This window comes from Schistocerca cancellata, chromosome 4 (genome assembly GCF_023864275.1).
Source record: "Schistocerca cancellata isolate TAMUIC-IGC-003103 chromosome 4, iqSchCanc2.1, whole genome shotgun sequence".
Classification (NCBI taxonomy): domain Eukaryota; kingdom Metazoa; phylum Arthropoda; class Insecta; order Orthoptera; family Acrididae; genus Schistocerca; species Schistocerca cancellata.
This window is the reverse complement of record NC_064629.1, coordinates 556,501,702-556,525,631: the sequence shown is the minus strand read 5'-3', so window position 1 is coordinate 556,525,631 and position 23,930 is coordinate 556,501,702. Positions and strand designations below refer to the sequence as shown.

The 23,930-nt window shown below is 42.5% G+C and overlaps 1 protein-coding gene across 2 annotated transcripts in view; it reads left to right on the top strand.

Moving 5' to 3' along the window:
• Positions 1 to 18,916, top strand: part of LOC126183453 (integrator complex subunit 12-like) — a 91,919-nt gene extending 73,003 nt beyond the window's left edge. For both annotated transcript variants that reach the window (XM_049925449.1, XM_049925448.1), the window contains exons 6-7: positions 9,471 to 9,651; positions 16,879 to 18,916. In XM_049925449.1, coding sequence (XP_049781406.1) covers positions 9,471 to 9,651; positions 16,879 to 17,204 — 507 coding nt within the window. In that variant the 3' untranslated portion in view covers positions 17,205 to 18,916. The remainder of the gene's footprint in view (positions 1 to 9,470; positions 9,652 to 16,878) is intronic.
• The last annotated feature ends 5,014 nt before the right edge of the window (positions 18,917 to 23,930 follow it).

The following is a 23,930-nucleotide window of genomic DNA, read 5'->3' as shown; positions in this document are numbered from 1 at the left end:
TCATTTCTATATGTGTCTTGCAGCTGTTCCTGCCTTTGTTTTGAAATATCTCTTTCTAATTAATTTGGAAGATATATAAAATGACCTGGCACTCTGAAACTCATAATTTTTTACTATCGAGGTCAGTGACATTATATAAACAGAAATATGGGAAAGAATGTATGAATTTTGGACATAATCTTTGACAATAAATTAAGATGGTTACCACACCTGAAAGACTGGAGAACAAAGTGTGTACAATTTCCCAACATTTTAAAACCTTTCTCTCAAGAAGCTAGACACTGTCCATCATGAAGGCATCAAGTTACCAGTAGCCACCTCTCAGATCAGTCCAGTTTGGAGTAAGTGTAACAGAAACTGGTAAACCACTACTGAAACATGGAAGTACCTCCTCATGACAATGCCAGCACGTAAACTAATACCATTGACATTGCCTCAATCTCATTTAACATGGTTGATTGTACAAAGTTGGAGGGTATATTTTGTAATTGGTTACATTCTACCAAAAGCTTTTAAATCCGTACTATATAATGCCCTGGGGGTAGGGGACTGGGGCTGGATCCATCAGACTGCATGATTATGAGCCACAAATGAAATCAACTGTTGCTCTGGCTACTATAAATACTCAGTGATTTTAATCTTCATGAAGTGCAAGAAATCTAATTTTTTGATACAGGTTTTCTTTCATATTATTGTTACCTATATTGAGCTGACAAAAATCATAGGTTAGTGATATGCATGTGTACAGATGGTGATAGTATCACATACATAAGGTGTGAAAGGGCAGTACATTGGTGGAGCTGTTATTTGTACTAAAGTGAGTCATGTGAAAAGATTTCTGCTGTGATTATGGCTGATGACGGAAATTAACAGACTTAGAACACGGAATGATAGTTGGAGCTAGGCGCATGGGATATCCATTTCTGAAATTGTTAGGGAATTCAACGTTCTGAGATCCACAGTGTCAAGAGTGCTGAGAATACCAAATTTCAGGCATTACCTCTCTCCATGTACCACAGTGGCAGACGGCCTTCACGTAATGACAGAGCAGCAGTATTCGCTTGGTTATCAATGCTAACAGACAAGCAACACCGAATGAAATAACTGCAGAAATCAATGTGGGATATACGATGAACATTTCTGTTTGGGCAGCATGGCAAAATTTGGTGTTAATGGGCTATGGAAGCAAATCGATCAAAGTGACTTTGCCTACAGCACGACATCGCCTTCTGTGCTTTTCCTGGGCTCATTATCATATCAGTTGGATTATAGACAACTGCAACACTGTGGCCTGGTGAGATGAGCCTCAATTTCAGTTGGTACGAGCTGATGATGGGGTTAAACTATGGTGCAGATCCCACAAAGCCACAGACCAAAGTTGTCAACAAGGAACTGTGCAAGCTGTTAGTGGCTCCATAATGATGTGGGCTGTGTTTATATGGAACCAATCATTCACTGGAAATGGTTATGTTCGGCTACTTGGAGACCATTTGTTGTCATTCTTGGACTTCATGTTCCCAGACAATGATGAAAGTTTTATGGCTGACAGTGTGCCATGTCACCTGGCCACAGTTCTTTGTAGTTGGTTTGAAGAACATTCTGGACAATTAAAGTGAATGTTTTGGGCACCCGGATCGCTGGACATGAATCCCTTCGAACATTTGTGGGACGTCATTGACAGGTCAGTTGGTGTACAAAATCCTGCACCAGCAACACTTTTGCAATTATGAACAGTTATAGAGACAGCATGCCTCAGTATTCCTGCAGGTGTTTCCAACAACTTGTTGAGTCCATGCTACATTGAGTTCCTGCACTAAGTCGGGCAGGTGGTGGTCTGACATGATAGTAAGATGTATTCCATGATAATTGTCACCTCAACATATACTGATATGATCATCAGTTCCATTTTTCACCCTAACAATTTTTTATGCAGAAATATGGTTGGACCTCACGGTACACATGCACATGACAGTCTATTTAAAAGATTTGTCTAGGGAGCCAAATTCCTATCAGAATTACTGCATAGCTGCCTAATTCTATGTGTACAAGTGCTCTGATAATCTGTCAGAGGATTCCCAGAAACTGGGAAAAATTTGTATTTGAATGAAAACTGGCAGACTCTCAGCAAAACTTGCAACAGATTGAGAGAAGAGTTTTAAAACTATGCTCATCTGGTAGTCCACATAGTTTTAAATGTTGTAGGAAAGTTGTGGTAGAAATTAAATACTTTTGGATTAAAGGAGACCACTTACCGAAAGGCAGACTCAGTGAATTATCACAGAAAAAGAGAACTGCTAGCCTTCAGAGTAGAGGCTAATTGGCTAATTATTTAATTATTTATGAGCTCTAGTAAAATACCCCCCCCCCCCCACACACACACACACACACACACACACACACACACACACCCCCTGCGGGTCCGGGGATTAGAATAGGCCCGAGGTATTCCTGCCTGTCGTAAGAGGCGACTAAAAGGAGTCCATCCCCCTCACGGGGGTAGTTAGCGCCTGCGTCCGGAGACGGACGATCTTCACGACCTATAATCGTGGTCCTTTTGGTTTTAAACTTCTCGTTTCTTCCTTCCTTTTGTTGGTCCCTTTCTTTGCTCTTCTCCACCTCACTGTCTTCCTTACTCTTTCCCTTGACTTCTCCTTGCCTTCTCCTTGCCTTCTCATTGCCTTTTTCTCCTTGCCTTCTCATTGCCTTTTTCTCCTTGCCTTCTCATTGCCTTTTTCTCCTTGCCTTCTCCTTGCCTTCTCATTGCCTTTTTCTCCTTGCCTTCTCATTGCCTTTTTCTCCTTGCCTTCTCATTGCCTTTTTCTCCTTGCCTTCTCATTGCCTTTTTCTCCTTGCCTTCTCATTGCCTTCTTCTCCTTGCCTTCTCTGGTCTCCGCCTCGGCGTTTGAGACAGTCTGTCCTCTTTCTCCCTCTCTCTCTTCTTTTTCCTCTTCTTCCTTCCTCCCTGTGCGTGTCTGAAGGCCGACCCACGCGTTCGCACGCGTAGCCGGTGACGGGGTAACGCGTAAGTCCCCGCCCTGGGTAGACATGTAAGGCACGCGCGTACCCCCTGGTAAAGGCCAGGCCCGGGGAGGGGTGATTGCCTGAGCTGATACCTTCTGACCATGCCGATTGGTCCCTCCGTCTGTTTCTCGGGAGGTGTGACCTGAGGTGTAAACATTCACCTAAGGCGGGAGTGCCCTCTGAGAGGGTCCCCACAAGGAAGGAGCGCGCCATCGGAGACGCTGGCAATCATGGGGGATTCCTCCGCAATGGATTCTACTCCATCGCTTTCGACTTCGACCCAAAAACGGAAACGTGACCAGCCAACAGTGACAAAAGTACTACCGCCTGCCCCACAGTTCCTCGTAGTTTCTCGCACTGAGGACGGAAAGGATTTTTCCTCTGTCAACCCTTTTGTTATTCAGAAGGGCGTTGATGCCATAGCCGGATCTGTCAAATCTTGTACCAGGTTGCGTAACGGCACCTTATTACTAGAAACTGAGAATGCCTTTCAGGCACAAAAACTGCTTCGGGCCACCCTCCTGTACACGTTCCCTGTCCGGGTGGAGGCCCACCGAACTTTGAATTCGTCTCGTGGTGTAGTGTATACTAGCTCCCTCGACGGATTGACTGACGAGGAGCTTCAATCTTTCCTCGCTGAGCAGGGCGTGACGGCTGTCCATCGGGTCATGAAAAAGGTCAACAACGACCTTGTACCGACCCGGACACTCTTCTTGACCTTCGATAGTGTTAAGCTGCCATCGCGCATCAAGGCGGGCTACGAGGTTATTTCTGTTCGCCCCTATGTCCCGACACCTACGCGCTGCTACCAGTGTCAGCGTTTCAATCACACTCGACAGTCTTGTTCCAATGCGGCTAAATGTGTCACTTGTGGCAGGGATGCCCATGAGGGTGACTGTCCACCTCCGTCTCCTCATTGTGTGAACTGTCAGGGTGACCATGCCGCATCCTCCCGCGACTGTCCTGTCTATAAGGACGAACGTTGCATCCAAGAAATTCGTGTCAAAGAGAAAGTGTCAACCTCGGCTGCTCGCAAGCTATTGGCTAGTAGGAAGCCCACGCTGCTCCCAGCGGGGAAATATAGTACTGTCCTCGCCTCTCCTCGGACTACCCGGGAGGTCGCAACCCAGACATGCGATCTGACCTTCAGCACCACGGTCGTCCGTTCGGCCAGTGCTAAGATCGCGCGGTCGACGTCTCCTCTTCCTCCCATCACACCACAGACACCAGCCACTTCCTCAGCTTCTGCTAAGTCGAAGACACCGAAGTCAGATGCACGGTCCTTCAAGAAGGAACCATCCCGTGCAGACTTCCTCCGTCCCTCGACCTCCCAGCCTTCGACCGGTACTTCCACCAAACGTCCTTCCAAAAAGGCGCATAGGAAGCACAGTTCTCCTTCCCCGCCACGGCGCATCTCTTCTCCTGCGCCACCCAGCGGTTGCCGCCCCAGGCCGTCATCCGTTTCGCCTGGCCGCACCGCCGGTAGCCGTACATCTGGCCGTTCACCGGCGGAGGAAGCTCCCCCTCCCGGCCATCCTCCCGAGATGGCCGATGACCCTATAGACCCCATGGACGATGACTGTCCGCCTACTGATAGCGGCGGCAGTGCTCGCTCGAAGCCAGGCCCTAAGCGGCCTTCGAGGTGACCCCTTCTCTCATCTTCCTTTTCTTACGATGGCACTTATTCACTGGAATATTCGCAGCATTCGCTCCAACCGAGAGGACTTGAAGTTGCTGCTCCGCTTGCATCGTCCGCTCGTCGTAGCCCTCCAGGAAACGAAGCTACGCCCATGCGATCACATTGCCTTGGCACACTACACCTCTGTGCGTTTTGACCTACCCCCTATGGTAGGTATCCCAGCTCATGGAGGGGTTATGTTGCTGGTCCGGGATGATATTTACTACGATCCCATCACGTTGCACACCGGCCTGCAGGCAGTTGCCATCCGCATTACTCTCCCCACTTTTACGTTTTCCTTTTGTACCGTTTACACTCCATCGTCATCTGCCGTTACCCGGGCAGACATGATGCAACTTATTGCTCAGCTACCTGCACCGTTTTTGTTAACTGGAGACTTCAATGCCCACCATCCCCTTTGGGGTTCTCCAGCCTCCTGCCCGAGGGGCTCCTTGTTAGCAGACCTTTTCAACCAGCTCAATCTTGTCTGCCTTAATACTGGCGCCCCTACTTTTCTTTCGGACACATCTCATACCTATTCCCATTTAGACCTCTCTATCTGTACTCCCCAACTTGCACGCCGGTTTGAGTGGTATGCACTTGCTGATACATATTCGAGCGACCACTTCCCGTGTGTTATCCATCTCCTGCAGCATACTCCCTCTCCGTGCTCCTCTAGTTGGACCATCTCCAAGGCAGACTGGGGGCTCTTTTCTTCCAGGGCGACCTTTCAGGACCAAACCTTCACAAGCTGCGATCGTCAGGTCGCACACCTCACGGAAGTCATTCTCGCTGCTGCTGAATATTCCATCCCTCACCCTACTTCTTCTCCACGTCGTGTACCGGTCCCCTGGTGGACTGCAGCATGTAGAGACGCTTTACGTGCTCGTCGACGTGCTTTACGCACCTTTAAACGCCACCCTACAGTGGCGAATTGTATTAATTATAAACGATTACGTGCTCAGTGTCGTCGTATTATTAACGAAAGCAAGAAAGCCAGCTGGGCTGCTTTCACAAGCACCTTCAACAGTTTTACTCCTTCTTCTGTTGTCTGGGGTAGCCTGCGCCGGCTATCTGGCACTAAGGTCCACTCCCCAGTTTCTGGCTTGAAGGTCGCGAATGAAGTCCTTGTGGCCCCTGAGGCTGTCTCCAATGCCTTCGGCCGCTTTTTCGCCGAGGTTTCGAGCTCCGCTCATTACCACCCTGCCTTCCTCCCCCGCAAACAGGCAGAGGAGGCTAGGCCCCCTGACTTTTGCTCCTCGAATTGTGAAAGTTATAATGCCCCATTCACCATGCGGGAACTCGAAACCGCACTTGGCCGATCACGGTCCTCCGCTCCAGGGCCTGATTCTATTCATATTCAGATGCTGAAGAACCTTTCTCCTGCGGGTAAAGGTTTTCTTCTTCGTACATACAATCGCATCTGGATTGAGGGACATGTTCCCGCATGCTGGTGCGAGTCTATTGTTGTCCCGATTCCTAAGCCGGGGAAGGACAAGCACTTGCCTTCCAGTTATCGACCTATCTCACTTACCAGCTGTGTCTGTAAAGTGATGGAGCGAATGGTTAACTCTCGATTGGTTTGGCTGCTTGAGTCTCGACGCCTACTTACAAATGTACAATGTGGATTTCGTAGGCGCCGCTCTGCTGTTGACCATCTGGTTACCTTGTCGACCTTCATTATGAATAACTTCTTGCGGAAGCGCCCGACCGCGGCTGTGTTCTTTGATTTGGAGAAGGCTTACGACACCTGTTGGAGGGCGGGCATTCTCCGCACCATGCATACATGGGGCCTTCGCGGTCGCCTCCCTCTTTTTATTTGTTCCTTTTTAATGGATCGACAGTTCAGGGTACGTGTGGGTTCTGTCCTGTCCGACACCTTTCGCCAGGAGAATGGGGTGCCACAGGGCTCAGTTTTGAGCGTCGCTCTGTTCGCCATCGCGATCAATCCAATAATGGATTGCCTCCCAGCTGATGTATCAGGCTCCCTTTTTGTGGACGATTTTACCATCTATTGCAGCGCGCAGCGTACACGTGTCCTGGAGCGCTGTCTTCAGCGTTCTCTTGACCGTCTTTACTCCTGGAGTGTCGCCAATGGCTTCCGTTTTTCTGCCGAGAAGACGGTCTGTATTAACTTCTGGCGCTACAAAGAGTTTCTCCCACCGTCCTTACGACTTGGTCCCGTTGCTCTCCCAATCGTGGAGACAACCAAATTTTTAGGCCTTACCTTTGACAGGAAACTTAGCTGGTCTCCACATGTGTCATATTTGGCCGCCCGTTGTACCCGTTCTTTAAATGTCCTCCGTGTTCTCAGTGGTATGTCGTGGGGAGCGGATCGAACCGTCCTACTTCGTCTATATCGGTCGATCGTCCGCTCCAAGCTGGATTATGGGAGCTTTGTATACTCCTCTGCACGGCCATCCATCTTACGCCGCCTCAACTCCATACAACATCGGGGTTTACGACTTGCGATCGGAGCATTTTATACCAGTCCCGTAGAGAGTCTTCATGCTGACGCTGGCGAATTGCCGCTCACTTACCGGCGCGATATACTGCTTTGTCGGTATGCCTGTCGGCTACTGTCAATGCCCGACCATCCGTCTTATCGTTCCTTTTTTGACGACTCTCTCGACCGTCAATACGGGTTGTATGTCTCTGCCCTGCTACCCCCTGGAGTTCGCTTTCGTCGCCTCCTTCAACACCTTCATTTTTCACTCCCTGCAACCTTTCGAGTGGGCGAGGGCCACACGCCACCTTGGCTCCAGGCTCAGGTCCGTGTTCACCTTGACCTCAGCTCGCTCCCAAAAGAGGTCACCCCCAGTTCGGTCTACCACTCCCGTTTTTTGGAACTTCGTTCGAAGTTCATCACCATGACTTTCATTTATACAGATGGCTCTAAGACCAATGACGGGGTTGGGTGTTCCTTTATAGTCGGGGCACAAAGTTTCCAATACCGGCTCCATGACCATTGTTCGGTCTTCACAGCTGAGCTCTTTGCCCTCTACCAGGCTGTTCTTTACATCTGCCGCCACCGACATTCTGCTTATGTCATCTGCTCAGATTCCCTGAGCGCCATCCAGAGCCTCAGTGATCCGTACCCGGTTCACCCTTTCGTACACCGGATCCAACGCTCTCTTCAGCGGCTGGTGGACGTCGGTCCGCCGGTTAGCTTTATGTGGGTTCCCGGCCATGTCGGTATCCCTGGGAACGAAGCTGCAGATGCCGCGGCCAAGGCTGCGGTCCTCCAGCCTCGGACAGCTTCTTGTTGTGTCCCTTCGTCCGATCTTAGCAGGGTCATTTGTCGGCGCGTTGTGTCGCTGTGGCATGCCGATTGGGCTGCACTTACCGACAACAAGCTTCGGGCCTTAAAACCTCTTCCCGTGGCTTGGACGTCCTCCTCACGCCCTTCTCGGCGGGAGGAGGTCGTTTTAGCAAGGTTAAGGATTGGACACTGCCGGTTCAGCCATCGCCATCTGCTGACGGCTGCGCCGGCGCCGTTCTGCCCATGTGGGCACTTGCTGACGGTTAGGCACATTTTAATGTCCTGTCCCGATCTTAACCAACTGCGCCTCGATCTTAACCTGCCTATTACTTTCGATGCCGTTTTAGCGGATGACCCACGAGCAGCTGCTCGTGTTCTTTGTTTTATCAATTTGACACACCTTGCTAAGGACATTTGATGAAGTTTTTTAATCCTATGCCTGTCAGTCTGTCTTTTATTGTGTTTTTCCTTTTAGTTGTTGTTGTCAACTTGTGGCTCGCGGTGCATTTTTAGAGTAGTCAGGGCGCTAATGACCATTGAAGTTGTGCGCCCTAAAACCACAAAAAAAAAAAAAAAAAAAAAAAAAACACACACACACACACACACACACACACACACACACACGTGAGAGTGAGAGAGAGAGCGAGAGAGGGAGCGAGCGAGCGAGCCTAAGCCCCTGCTTAATACCAGCTGGGTGGGGTATGTGGAGGGAAAGGGGGGTGGGAGGCAGGGATAGGGATTGTGGGTGGGTGGTTAATGGCTCGGAGTGAGGTGGCTGGTTTGCCGATTAGGAATGCAGAAGCGAAGGTGGCAAGTATGCGGGCTGTGCATGTGATGCACAGTTGTTAGAGCCAGTGTGGAGCGGTGCGCACTTTAGGTGACTTGGGGATGTGAATTGAGGGGGGTGACAGGATGTAGGAAGGGTAAACTGTCGCATGGAGGGTGCAGAGACAGTAGGTTACCAAAGGTTGAGGCCAGGACTATTAAAGGGGGGGGGGGGGGGGGAGGAATCTGTATAGCTCAGGGATGCTGGTGGTGGATGGAAGGACCCAGATGGCCTGAGTTGTGAAGGAACCTTTAAAATTGAGCATGTTGTGCCACCAGGCAGTCAACTTTGTGCTTGGCAACAGTTTAGTGGTGGCCATTCATCCTTGTAGACAGCTGGTTGGTGCTCATACAGACATAAAAAATGTTGCAGTGTTCGCAGCAAAGTTGGTATATGACATGGCTCCTTTCACAGGTGATCTGGCATCTGATGGGGTAGGATAACCAAGTAATAGGACTGAAGTAGGTGCTGGGTGGGTGGATTCAACAGATCTTGCACCTTGCTGGGCCAAGGTAGTCCATATAGTTTGCTCTTCCTTGTGATTTCTTACACTGGTGTGCAATGAACGTAATTGTTAATGTGACAGAAATATTATTTAATACTAGTTTAACTGAAGTTGCCCTACAGATGAGTAAGCATAATGGTATCCCTTAGAAACAGTTCTAATTTATATCACTTTACAGCCTTTCCAGATGCCAATTAATCAAGCAAACAGCAAAATTGGCTCTCAAGGCGTTGTGGGAATGGCTGGATTAGCAACAAGTATTCAGGCGGCCCATCATTCCAGTAAGCAGACATATGTTGGTGCAGGAGGAAAGCCTAGTCTGGTATCTTCATTTCCTCAAGGGATCAAAACCTTTGGAGGTAATTTTAAGATGTCACAATTGTGGTAAATATGTTCATGTTCCTGAAAATCAAAATATTTTAAAAAGTACAAATGTAAAATAATGTGAAGTATGTGTAATTTGTTAGATGAATTCACACACACTTTACTGGAAGCAAAAAAGTTGTCATATCTTTAGGGGCTAGTAAGAGCACCTATAAAAACTAAATGCCATTGACTCAGAGGCAGACACTGTTCTCGGTGTGTCTTTTACAACAGCACCTAAGTGTGAGGCTCTGCTTTGTTATTAGTGACTGCCTGAGCATACTAATAGGTGTGCTGCCGTATGGGTATACCCTGTACCCTGTATCCTGTACATGTCCAGTGAATGAGCAGATGAGGGAAGAAATGGTATGGCTGTGCCTCTTAGTAAGACTTGGACTTCCCTGAGAATGTGGGATCATTCATAGAATCATTGGAATATAACTGTGATAGTGTGATGAAGGAAGGACAAGACTTCAGCCACTATGACAGAAATATTGGTGCACTTGAGTGTGTCAACAGTTCATAGTGACAGTAACAACTAATATACTTAAGATGACTGACATTATTGTGCATGCTTTTTCTGCAGCATTAGAACGCAATATGTACTATATGTCAGCTAATCTGTGTGCAGTAGAGTTGACAGACGGATGGAATTCCTACTTTATCATCATGGAATCAGCCAGCCATTCCAAGTTAAGGACACGCTCCCAGAAGGGCTAAGTGGATGAATTGTTCAGCAGAGCCAGCAACATAAAAAACATGGGCTTATACAATATAATATACGTGGTAGTGCTCCATTGTTCTGCTAATATTGTCACGTCATAACCACATTCAAGTTTAAATCTAATAGCAGGGTCATCAGTGAAGTATAACACTTAATACTGAAGGCATATTTATTACATACGCCAACCTACAGACAGAGCAGAATTGAATTCCTGGACAGAGAGTGCTGCTGTTTGTATAAACATAACGTATTCCATAATGTGCTAACTTTCCAAACATAAGAAATTTCAAGAAATTTCCAAAAATGATAAATACTAAATAACAAATAATTGTTGGATGTCAGGTTTGAACTGGTGACCCTCAGAACTCCAGCCAGTGACACTAACAGTAGTGGCATATCGGTTGCAGCAGAGCTTACAACATTGCTCCCTTTCCTGAAGAAACATCATCCTGCTGTTGGAGATAACAGCACCTTGGATCTAGAGCTTGTCAGTGACCCTCTGTTTCCAGCTCTGGTGGGGGCTCACATTCCAGTACTGTCACATCTTCTTCACTATGATGAGCATTGAATCTAGCCATTCCTGTGAAGCTTCATGATTGTTGAGTGGGTGTTCAAGGAAAGTGAACGAAAAGCTGGTATCAGCAATCCACATCTCAGGAAAGAGCTTCATATGGAGTCATTGACAATGTCTCTGCACTTTCGTCTTCTCAGTAAAATGTCATAATCCTCAACTTCATATGAGACATCCAATGAGTGATGAAGGATATGGTTTGGCCCAAAGTTGGGCTTTTGTAACATTTCTGCATGCCCCATTTTGTACACAAGCTTTTATGCCATACAAAGTCTTCTGGGCAGTATCCCACTGACAGATGTTTGGCATTATAGCACTCTTGGTCTTTACTGGATTGAACCTGCAACAGTATATCTCTTATTTTGTCCTCAGGACATTGTGGCACAAAGAATGTTGTTAAGCGTGTAGTGTCTTCCTTCACTGTGTTATGTACAAATGTCACAATGGGCAGTATTGCTGCTCAGTCTCTCTGTTTGATGTCAATGTACAACAAGAGCATATATGCTGAAGTCTTATTAAGGCATTCTGTAAGGCCATTTGTCAGTGGGCGGTGGGTGACTGCCACCCTGTTGGTGGTGTTGCAGTGTGAAATTACCTCTGATACAATTCTGTACCAGTAAAATAGTAACCTTGCAATTTCCAGAGCTTCGGTAGTCCGCACAGCTTTGATGGCAGTGGACAGGGGAGGTAGTTTACCCATGTATTCCTTATTGTCAACTTTGGAAACCTCCCCAAGATGTAGATTCTGATTTTCTGGAATTGCACTACTGCGCCAGCTGAAGTGGCCGTGCGGTTCTAGGTGCTGCAGTCTGGAACCGCGAGACCGCTACGGTCGCAGGTTCGAATCCTGCCTCGGGCATGGATGTGTGTGATGTCCTTAGGTTAGTTCGGTTTAACTAGTTCTAAGTTCTAGGGGACTAATGACCACAGAAGTTGAGTCCCATAATGCTCAGAGCCATTTTTGCACTACTGCAGGTGGAATTGGAACCAGATCCCCCGGAGGTAATTGCGGTACAAGCTTCCGTCACTCGCATTACTTACAGTGGTTCGTATAGTGTGTAACAGATTGGTAGAAACCTGGCCAGTGATACCTCAGTCTGATACTGTCTAGAGTTTTCCCGAATTGTAGGTTACCAGGTGTTGGAGCATAATGGAGAAACTTCATGATAACTGGCTGTAGATTAACTAGGATGATAAACAACCATTTCCACCCCTATTTTATCACAGATTCTCTTTACCGTGTTCTGTTTATTAACTGGAATTCTCCTTTTGTTGGCTCCTCCTCCTCCTCCTCCTCCTCCTCCTCCTCCTCCAAGGCTTCTTTGGTTCTTAGCAATGCTGGACTTTCTCTCAATTCAGCAGCAATGCCATACAATGGAATGATTACTGAGATTTCATTCACACTGCTGTTTTCTGTCAAAGAATTCCTTGAAAGACAGTCTGCATCCTAGTGACTGCATTCATTTTTCTATTGCACTGTGACATCTTACTCAAGAAGTGTCAGTGCCCATTTCTCCAGTAAACCTGACTGATTCTTCACTCTAATCAGTTTACATAGAGAATAGTGGTCCTCCATAACAGTGAATGGCATGCCAAATAAATACAACCAGAACATGTTGATGGCCCAAATGACTGCAAGGCCTTCTTCCTTGGTTGTAGAGTAGGTCATCTCGGGCCTCAAGAGTACTCTGGAAGCTCAACCTACCGTCGTTTCAGCACCTTACTGAATTTGCACTGGAACTGCACCTATCCCAAACTGTTAGTCAGTGTGGTGTTCTGTCTCAACATTCTCATCGTGAAGTGCAAGGGTTGGAGATGTTAGCACCTCCTTAAGGGCAAGGAAAGATTTTTCTTTCACCTCATTTCAGGAAAATTTAGCCTCTACAGTGGATTTGGCAAGGGATGGATGTTTGTACAGAAGTCCTTTATGAATTGCTAGTAACATGAGTATATTCCATGAAACCATTTTCACATCATGAAGTGTTCAGAAGTTGCAAAATCTATGACTGCTCTTATTTTTCTCTTGACTGGGATGAGCTCCATTGTTGTTAACTAGGAACCTGAAGAATTTTATTAATTTTTATTTTATTTTTTAAGTACCGATGCTTATTTGCGTGAAACCACTGATCCTATTGCATGACAGTGAATTCTGGTGGCACACTGTGAGGTACTGCTATGAATGTATTGCATTGTGCCAGTCACTAACATTCAAAGCTCAGTCAAGACAGAGACCAGGTATGTGATTGTAGGAAATTCTGAAAAGTATTTTGTTTGATAATGGCCGTATTGAGGAGATCATTGACAGTGAAAGGAAGTATATCTAAGTTACTGTAATGCACATTTGAGTTTGTGCTACTACTTTTATGCCCCCCATGCACCTACCCCCCGCACCTACCCCCCCACACCAAACCCCCGGCACCCTCCCCCTCCCGCACTCCCCCTCCCGCACTCCCCCTCCCGCACTCCCCCTCCCGCACTCCCCCTCCCGCACTCCCCCTCCCGCACTCCCCCTCCCGCACTCCCCCTCCCGCACTCCCCCTCCCGCACTGAGGCCCCCCACACACCTGAAGTTTAGTAAAGTGGTGCTCCATAGACATCTGGAAAACAAATTTAACTTCCATAGAGAGGATATGGAGCAAATTCTCGTAGGAAGTGACCATTCTGGTTGAGACAAAGAAACAGAGGTAGCTGTTGGCTCATTTGCCTTCTCAGGAAAGTGTGAGGCCCTTAAATACCACATGGGTGTCACACTTCCCAATTGGTTGTTCAGAGAAACCTCAGATTCCATGCTGATTGCAACCAAAGTAGCCCCGATTGCTAGCCATGTGTTGGAAAAGTCCCCCTCTTCCAAGACATAGATTACAAAATAAAATATTTCGTGTGGAGACGGGTTAGTGGATTTGTACTCCAGGACATAAGGTGTACTCAGATGGATCAAGTAAATTGGCACATATTTTTGCTGTCAGGAAGTTGCAGCAGCAGGTTGTCGACAGTAAATGGTTCATATGAAGACATGCGTGGAAAAACTGCCTAACCTTCCAATGTAAAAACTTAGAGACAAGTGTTGCCACCTATTGCTGAATACGGGAACTATCAAAAGTGACATTGGTCTCTCCTTTAAATATCCTAATGTTATATTTAGGGGTGAGACCAATGTCAGTTTCGATAGTTCTCCTGCCCAGCAACAGAGCACAACACTTCTATCTTTATGCTTATACATTTGAGGGTTAGTCACTTTTTCCGAGCATGTCTTCATATGGAGATAATGCCACAGTTCTGTGCATATTGCAATAAGTAAATGTCATTCATTTGTTTCTGACTCAGAAAAGAATAATGGAAAAATTTAAAGTTTCCTCTCAATGTAGGGTTAATGCATAGAGCGGTCAGCAAACACACAAACATGGCTGAACAAGTTACTGAGTGGTGGACAGTTTCCTCCTCTGGCACTGACAAGATTAGCATATACACATGTATGGCTACATTGTCTTAGCTGACTACTTTGTATCCTGCACTTTACACGGTTAGGGTGAGAGGTTCTGTCAAGCAGAGTTGGTGACAGGACGAACAAGGCAGGGAGGAGGATGGGAAGATGGAGCAGGGGGAGGTGGCAAGTGAAACAGGATATGAATGTGGCAATGGTGAGTCCATCCTGGTACATGAAGTTAATTATTTTTATGATTTCCATCCAGGAAAGTGAAAAGATATTATGATAATTAGATGTCTATGACTGCTCTTACCTTATAGTGCAATCTGTTTTCATTTGCGCTATCTGCACCAATTGCCGTTCCTGTTTTTCAAAATTGGTTGTTAAAAAAATGCTGTGTGCAAATTGTCATCTTTCATTTTCTCACTTCCTTTAAACAGCGAACTGTCCTGTTCCTTAATAAACTTCCAAGTTTTACTTTTTAGTATCCTCCCATATTCTTTTAATTTAGTCCAATCATTTTTATTGGTCCACTTTTCTTGCAGCCAGGTAATTTCCTTTATTTTCATCATCATCATCATCATCATCATCATCATCATCATCATCATCAACCCCCCATTTACCATTCAAGGATGGATAAAGGCAGTCTTTAACTTCCATATGCATTATGAGCTGTCTTGTATGCATCCATATTTCAAAGTTTGCTGGTGACATCTGTCTACCTACCACTAGGTGGTTGTCATAGTCTTTTCAACTCTCTTGGAACCAAGAAAAGAACTTCGTTGGTCCACCTACCATTTCTGTACATGAGTACATGTTATCCTCCTCCCTCGATCATTTCCATTATGATCATAATTATTTTTTTTTTACTCCAGCCTGTTCCCTGATCTGTTTGTTTCCTGTTTGCTAGCCTTCCAAACATGTGTTTCTCAATTGCTTACTAGGCAACTGTCAGTTTTGAAATGGGTTTCACATTAAAAGTCAAAGTCTGACTGCCATAAATCAAACATCTGTTGCAGTTAGAGTGAAATTTATGGAGTGTGTTATGTGTATAATTTGAGCTGTCTGCAGATTCATCCTACAGCTGGTAGTTGTGAAATTATTATTTATTTAGTTTCTGGCAACTATATATAAAAAGCTAATTAAAAGTGAAAATTCATCTTATTATTCTAAAGAAAGGCAGTAATTTTTTCTGAAAACAAAAAGACCTGAGAACTATAAGGACCTAAGCACAAGCAAATAGTTATGAGAAAAATGGGTGTATGTGAAAAACAAATTTGTAGGCAAACCACCAGTCTCATGTGCGTGACTTTAACAAAGTCTCAACATCTTATATTTATGAGTTGTTATTATTATTATTATTATTATTATTATTATTATTATTACTACTACTACTACTACTACTACTACTACTACTATTACTACGATTATTAGTACTACTTTACTATTACTATTAATTCACAAAAATTTTTATGTGGGCTGGTGACAATAGTGTCTTTGAAGTTGTAAAGTTAACGATTAATGTAAAACCAGAATAGGAACTTAAAGAACAGATACAAAATGCGCCACACTCACAACTTCATGGTCCTCATTCGAATCAGTCACATTCTATGACTTGAGATTCAGATAAAACTGTCTGTCCACTTCAGGCATGAAATTAGCTTTGTTAAGTCTTTGTGTTTCAAGGTTGGTATGTCTTCAATTTACATATCAGGGCCCTAGATTGTGCAAGCCATCTACAAACTGTGGGGGAAATGGCAAATTGTGGCCTCCTCCGCTGTGGTTTTCAGAAAATAGTGGCCTTCCAAACTCTAGTGAAGATTATGATACTTTAAACAACAGTTCGCACAAACCTGTTAACTTCGTCCCTGTAAAATTTCTGACATGTTCATTGATACCATGTACATCAACTTTTGATTTGGTACTGAGGTAAGTAACACTCGTAAAAGTTCTGCATCCTCAGCGTCCAGTTTACAAACTTGAATGCTGAAACCATGGAAAGTGAAGTTATATTGGAGCATTCTTCAAGAGCTTGCAGCTTTTATGAAAAAATGGACACTAGTGTAGCCAGTGAGCATTCCTACAGCAATGAAATTTTGTGCTTTTGGCCCATATAGCAGTGTGTTTCAGAGAAGTTGGTGAGACAGCTTTTCATAAGTGTTCATTTCCACAATGTGGGTCTACAGCACAGATGAAGCTGGTTTGTCATGAGATCAACAGATGTTGGGAACGTGTGTATATGCTAGAATCTTAAAATCAATGGCAGTGTGGTTTAGGCCCTTATGGCTCTCAGTGCCTAAGTTTTAATTTCTTCTGATTATCTTCTTATGTTTTTATTAACAGTAACAGTAGTCTTGTATTTTGTGTAATGTATTGCACAGTTCTTGTATCACTAGTAAAATTTGATGAACTTAATAATTAGATGCTATGTGATTATTTTGCCAATCTGAAATATCAGGACAAAGTTCAATGGTTATGTCACAAATGATCACTTTTTGTTTCAGGTTCTCCTGCTTCTGCCTCAGCTTGTATTTCCAAGCAAATGCCAGCACAATCTTCATCTGGAACAACTTCTGATTCTAATATTAATTCCATTACTACAATGACATCAACACCTACTGCTGTTCATACAATTAGTGGTGGTGGTTCTGGTTCTGGTGGTGGTGCTGCTGCTGCTGCCGCTGCCACTACTACTACAGCGTCTGCAACTGGATCTTCATCTAAATCATCTGTGGTACCCAAAATAAATGTTATTTCTGCTGACAAAAGACTAGCAAATATGAAGAAGAAAGCTGCAAAACTGCAGGAGAAAAGGAAACATTCAAAATGAAACTACTATTGATTAATATGATATTAAATTGTTGACAATGTATATGTAATTAGCTTATTTTTATTGCATAATTGTCAATATTGGAACAAGTTACATGTTCAGTTTTATTTTCTCATGATAGTACAATGCAGTTTGCTTATTCAGCAGTCCACTGTGCTAAGACTGTTCAATGTATAGTTGCCACTTTTTAAAACAGATAAGATCAGACAGGAATTCTTGTTATTTTACTCCCAGCAATGAAATAATTTGCAAGTGTGAATCTTTAGCAGAAGCTGAATGTTGTTCTTTCTCTGTTTTACAGAATATTTTTAGTTTATATTTTTATAACCAGTGAATAGATTTCCAACCAGTGTACCAAAATAAATGTGTAAAATAAATATTAATATCACTCTTTGATGTATGTTATACCACTTGATATATACCTTGCTTTTGAATGTATGACTAGTAGTATTATTGGATTAGTATGTAGGGCATTTCACAGTTTATAGACTGTTTGTAATAACCTTGGAAAATACCACACTTTTTAACACTGATAGATTCGACATATTTATTTGTTGCCGTATTCTTGGTCTGTAAACCTGGCCTTTCTCTCATCCAATAAATAACATTTGGTCTTGTGCACTACTATAACTGTATGATATCCAAGTGAATTTTTATCTGTAGTAGTGTAACATGTGGCGTCAATTAAAAATTAACAAGGCATTGGGGAAAAATCAGGAAGTAAGTGCTTAAAATGTAACCTAGTGTTAATTTACGCTAGAAAAATGAGAACAGGAGTTATATTGACTCTGAGAGATAAGGCATCTGACTACGCAGTAGTCCATAGACTACGGAATTTTCTCGTATTCCTTTATCAGCTTATACTTTTAATCCAATAACATTACTATTTACATGTTCTCAAGCAATTAAGTTTCAAGCTCTCATACTTACCAGCTTTTGTCTCTGATATGCATGTGTGCTGCTCTTTAATGAAATTGGTGTGAGCCTGTACCAGCACAAACGGGTTTCTTTGGAAAGAGTGAGGTAAATATTTTTGTAAATGAAGTAACAGGTATCACAGGAAATGCCTAATTTTATACAAGGAGTCAAGTTGAGGCTGATTTCAAGGTATTTAAAATCTCATTTAAATTAAAAGCAGATTGTGTCCATTTCTGCTCACTGGAAGGACAGTTGTAGGGTTTAAAAATCTCACTGGAATGGATATCATTAGATATGGTCTGCTCATCCGAGATTGTTGGTAGGAGCTTGGGTGAAAGCATTTTGGGAAGAGTAAGTGACTATATTACAGTGGCTGTAGATATATATTATTAACTACTATTGTGCATCAATGTATGCATTATTATATACCATTGCAAAAACAAATTTAAGCTGTAGTGGTGGTGGTGGTGGTGGTGGTGGTGGTGGCGGTAACAACATATAAATTTACTTTTTTACTCACCTGAATTGGAATCTTGTGAGATGTTAACAAACAAATATACTGTTACAGAACTACTTGGTGTTTTCTCTAAAACATTCACAAACATTATGCCTATGTCCTTTTGTGACAATTAAACTTTCCCTTCCAGTTTCCTTATATAATGTATAAAGTGGTGGCAGGTTGTACAGACATTAAATGAGAAACACTCAGGAAACTTGTATGCGAGCTATGGATTTCACATGTTTTGTGAATGTACCCCAGAATTCTCCAATTACATGAAAATCATTTAATCAACTTTCCAACAGCGGATTTTGTATACTTCCTCCTGCTCGTATCACTTGTTAATGCTACCCTATGTATGTCATTGATGTGATGTTAAGAGGCAGATTGATAAAGTTGTAAACACTGCTGAATTTTTTCCAGATTTAAGGCAGGTTTGCAGTTCATTGCACCAAGTGGAATTGGTGTTTGTCATATTGAATTTATTTGTAATTATTTAATGGTGGAAATTGTCTGTAGGCAATAGTACCATCAAAGAACAGCTTGAAGTTGTTGCATATCTGTTTGTTGGAATGGTTTTATTATACAGAATGTTTCATAACAACATAAACAAATTAAAACAAAATAAAGAGTGCTTGATATAAAAGAGTGTGACTTGACATGTTGTTTCTTGAATCTTAGGGAATTGGGCTATGCACGGCTGTTTAAAAAGGATAGGCTTGATGAAGATGTAGGCTCAAGCTGTACACATCTACTTTCATGCCCAGCAGCTAACTCATGCAAATAACAACATGCAGCTGTGATCCTGCAGTCAAATATTCTGTTCATTGGCTAGAATTATGAATTGAATTGATAAAGTAAACAGTAATATTACATAACAAATAGAAGAATAATTAATAAAAAAGGGTTCTATGATTGTCTGAAATTGACCTAGATGGCACTAGAGAATTCCATTGAATGATGTTTATTCAAGAAAGTAATATCAATCAGACGGAAAGTGATCCTAAGGTTACCAGTTATAATACAGACAAACCAATAACCACATTAAAATGCAGTAATGTTAGATTAAGTGCGTAGCAGGAATGGTAGCAGACTCCCCGAGCCACACAGTCATCCAAGATTCGCGAAAAACATTCCATTCCTTGAACACCATACATAAAATATTCTCCAGCTCAAAATAAATCAGAGTTCAGCACAATGATTTACCACCCAAACACAAGTGAGAATGAGTAACTCATACTGTCTGTAATGGAAGTGGGAAAGTTAAAATTCTGCACTGGAGCACATTCAAACCTTGCGAAAGTTAGTCACTTTAACTTTTAAAGTTTTCTAGCAACCATTCACTGCCCAGAATCAGTCACCCACATGACTGGATTTCACACATTACCTCTGGCAGGTCAGCTTTTCTCCATATCTAACATAAAATAGCACTGAATCACTCCCATGAATGTACTACTGAATAGTGTTTAACATAAAATAGCACTGAATCACTCCCATGAATGTACCACTGAATAGTGGTTGTTTTTTTTTTTTCTCCACAGGACTCCAGTAGCATTCCACCACTGCTTACATCTCCATTGGCTGAAGGCATTCCTCCCAAAAAATACATAGCTATGACATTCAATAGACATGATTTTAGTAAACTTGGTCACTTTCCATTCTAAACTAATATTAAAAGCAATATTTAATAAAGAAATGTTATAAAGATTGTCAGCCTCAGACCATTTATAATAAATATAAAAAAGTTTGTTCATAAATAAACAAGCCAGCATTCTGTCACGTGAGCACTTACATTAAATGAGAACAAAATGTTAAATATTGTTTAAACAATTACTTATATCTGCTTGATAGAATCATCTTTTGGCACTCTTTTTCAATGATGGATTTAGCTAACACACACGACTGGCCACTTTTAAATTATCATTATTTTTAATATATACTTTAATTATATTTACGAGGGTGGTTTGAAAAAGTCTCATAATGGAATAAAAAAAACTTACTTACATCACTGAAACATTTTCTATTTTTCAATGTAGTCTCCTTGTAGATTAGTGCACTTGGTCCACCGATTTTCCAGTGCCTTGATCCCATCTCAAAAATGAGTTTCTTCCAGGGTGGAAAATAGTTGTCAACTGTGAAAATAAAGTCTTCGTTTGAAGCAAATCTTCATCCACCAAGAAAAATTTTCAGTTTTGGGAAGTCTGACAGAGCCATATCAAGTAGGTATAGCAACAACTCATACCTTAGTTTGTGTAATTTTGTCATGGCGAAGGCACATGAATGCTTGTTCCTTTCTGTTCCTCTCAGATGTTAATAACTTGGCATAACACCGTAACTTCCACATTATTAACTATGCAAATGACTCCTCAGTCTTATTTTATGGCAGAGAATGTAAGGAGCTGACATATTTTGCAACTTTTGGTGTAATTGGAATAAGATGATCAAAGCTTCAAAGTGAACGTAAGTAAATATCAATTACTGAGATTTAAAAAGGCATTTCTCACTACAATAGTGTAAATAACATACACACTATCTTGGCAACAGAAACTGGTAACTGTAAATTTCTTAATGTGTAGATGGATAATTTTTTAAATGTGTGAAAATCGATAGTTGGTAGCTTGTATCTCCATAGCTAGCTGTCGAAGAAACTCCCTGCCCAGACATTTTGAATATTGTATATTATAGGGCAATTTACCCTTTAGTTGACAATGGAATTTCTTTGCTGGACTGTGCAGCATGTATACGCTAAATCAGAGTTTTGCTGTTACAGACATGGATAAGAACACAGACATGGAGCATGCCATATAGAATTGTGCTGTTAAAGTGTTGAATCAGCGAATAGCTGGAAGCATGGGGAAACTGCAGCGGTTATTTTTTTACGGCAGCATGCAGGTCTATTGTATGGGTTAATGATGATGGGACCTTCTTGGATAAAATATTCTGAAAGTAAAATAGTTTCCCATTGAGATGTCCAGGCTGGAACTAATCAGGATATTATCATAAAAAACAAAACTGGCATTCTATAGCACCGAATGTGGAGTGTTAGATCCCTTCATTGGATTGGTAGTTTAGATAATTTAAAAAGGAGAATGGATAGGTTGAAGGTAGATATAGTGGGAATTGCTGAGATGTGATGGCATGAAGAACAGAACATCAGGTCAGGCAGGAACAGGATTATAAGTAGGAAATCAAATAAAGTTAATGCAGGTGTAGGATTAATAACGAGTAAGAAAATAGAAAAGCAGTTAAGCTATTATAAACAGCATAGTGCATGTATTACAGTAACGATGACAGATATGAAGTCAACACCCACTCTGATTGTACAGTTTTATATGCCTACTAATTCCACAGACGATGAGCTTGAAACAATGTATGAAGAGAGAACATATTATGCAGATAGTTAAGAAAGACAAAAAAATTTTCTGTGATGGGGGACTGGAATTCAATAGTAGGGAAAGAAAGATAAGGAAAAATAGTAGGAAAATATGGACTGAGTCAAAGGAATCAAAGGAGTAACCACTGACAGAATTTAGCACAAAGCATAATTTAACATGTTAATTGCCATTTTATATCCATAATAAAGGTGACTGCAAATTTATATTTTCCTTTGAACAGTGAGATTTCCTTTATCGTATAATGTGAGCATAAAAGGTTTACCTTGAATGGTTCCTGTACTGTCAACAAGTGGGATGTCAGCGTCCTAAATGTTGAAAAATGACTAATTTCACTCATGAAGAATTACTGTGAATGGTGGAAGAATCGGATTTTGATGTAGGTGATCCAGCATTATCGGCATTTTCTGCAGAAGATGATGTGTTTGTAGATACAACAGATAGCAACAGCAATGACAATGACAATGACAAAGATTGTGCTGATAATTTTGATGGGAATGATGAGAAGTCCTGTGGTCCGGTTGCAGACTTTGGACAGTCTGCAGTTCACCACAGAGCGGTATGACGTCCGTTGTACTTATTTGAAAGGGAGTAGGTTTACAAATTGAGAAAAATAGAATTATGATTTCTCTTATACTACAGATAAGGACGATTCAAAACCACACCAAGTTTATAATGTATTTTTTGATGACAAAGTGATTAATTTGATAGTAATTGTGGCCAGAAGATATACTGTGCCATTTTTGGATCAGAAACCATTTAAGTAAACGTGTGCAGATGAAGTGTTGAAAACAACCAAATTTGTGTAGAAATACCTAAATTTTTGCCATTATTATGCATCTGTGACCGATAATGTGTCCAACAACAGAGGATAGTTGAGCAGAACTCTTCTGTTCAAAAATAACATTTTATTTAAAATAGTGAGCAGAAATTGCTTTCATTTACTCCTCCATTGCATCCATTTCATAGGCAACAAATCAGCTAAATATGACAATTAAACCCAAAAGTTCAGGGTAAAATCAGGTATGTTCAAAGATAGTCCTGTACAATATGTATGCCAGGTGAAAATGTTGCAGTAGATGAAACCAAGGTGCTATTTAGTGGATGACCTTCATTTTTACAGTATGTTCCATGTAATACCCAAAAATACAACATAAAAGTTTTCAGATTATGCATTAATACTGAATATACTTTACGCATGGTTACTTACACAAAACACACAAACGTTGTGTCTAAAAACTGTGCAGAAAGTAGTGCTGGAGCTTATGAATAATTTGGAGAGTACTAAACAATTAATTTGGAGAGTACTAAACATCTTACACTGACAATTATTACACAGCTGTTCCTGTTGCAAAACAACTCACTGAAAAGAAGACAAATTTGGTGGGGCTACTGAGAAAGAACAGGAAGCATCTTCCACCGATTATGAGGATATAGCATAAAATATTCCAGAGGTAAAATAGTCCCCCATTTGGATCTCAGGGCAGGGACTACTCAGGAGGACGTTGTTGTCAGGAGAAAGAAAACTGGCGTTCTACGGGTCCGAGTGTGGAATGTCAGATCCCTTAATCGGCAGGTAGGTTAGAAAATTTAAAAAGGGAAATGGATAGGTTAAAGTTAGATATAGTGGGAATTAGTGAAGTTCGGTGGCAGGAGGAACAAGACTTCTGGTCAGATGAATACAGGGTTACAAAGACAAAATAAAATAGGAGTAATGCTGGAGTACGTTCAGTAATGAATAAACAAAATAGGAGTGTGGGTAAGCTATTAGAAACACCATAGTGAACGCATTATTGTGGCCAAGCTAGACACAAAGCCCACACCTACCACAGTAGTACAAGTTTATATGCCAACTAGCTCCGCAGATGATGAAGAGGTTGATGAAATGTATGATGAGATAAAAGAAATTATTCAGAT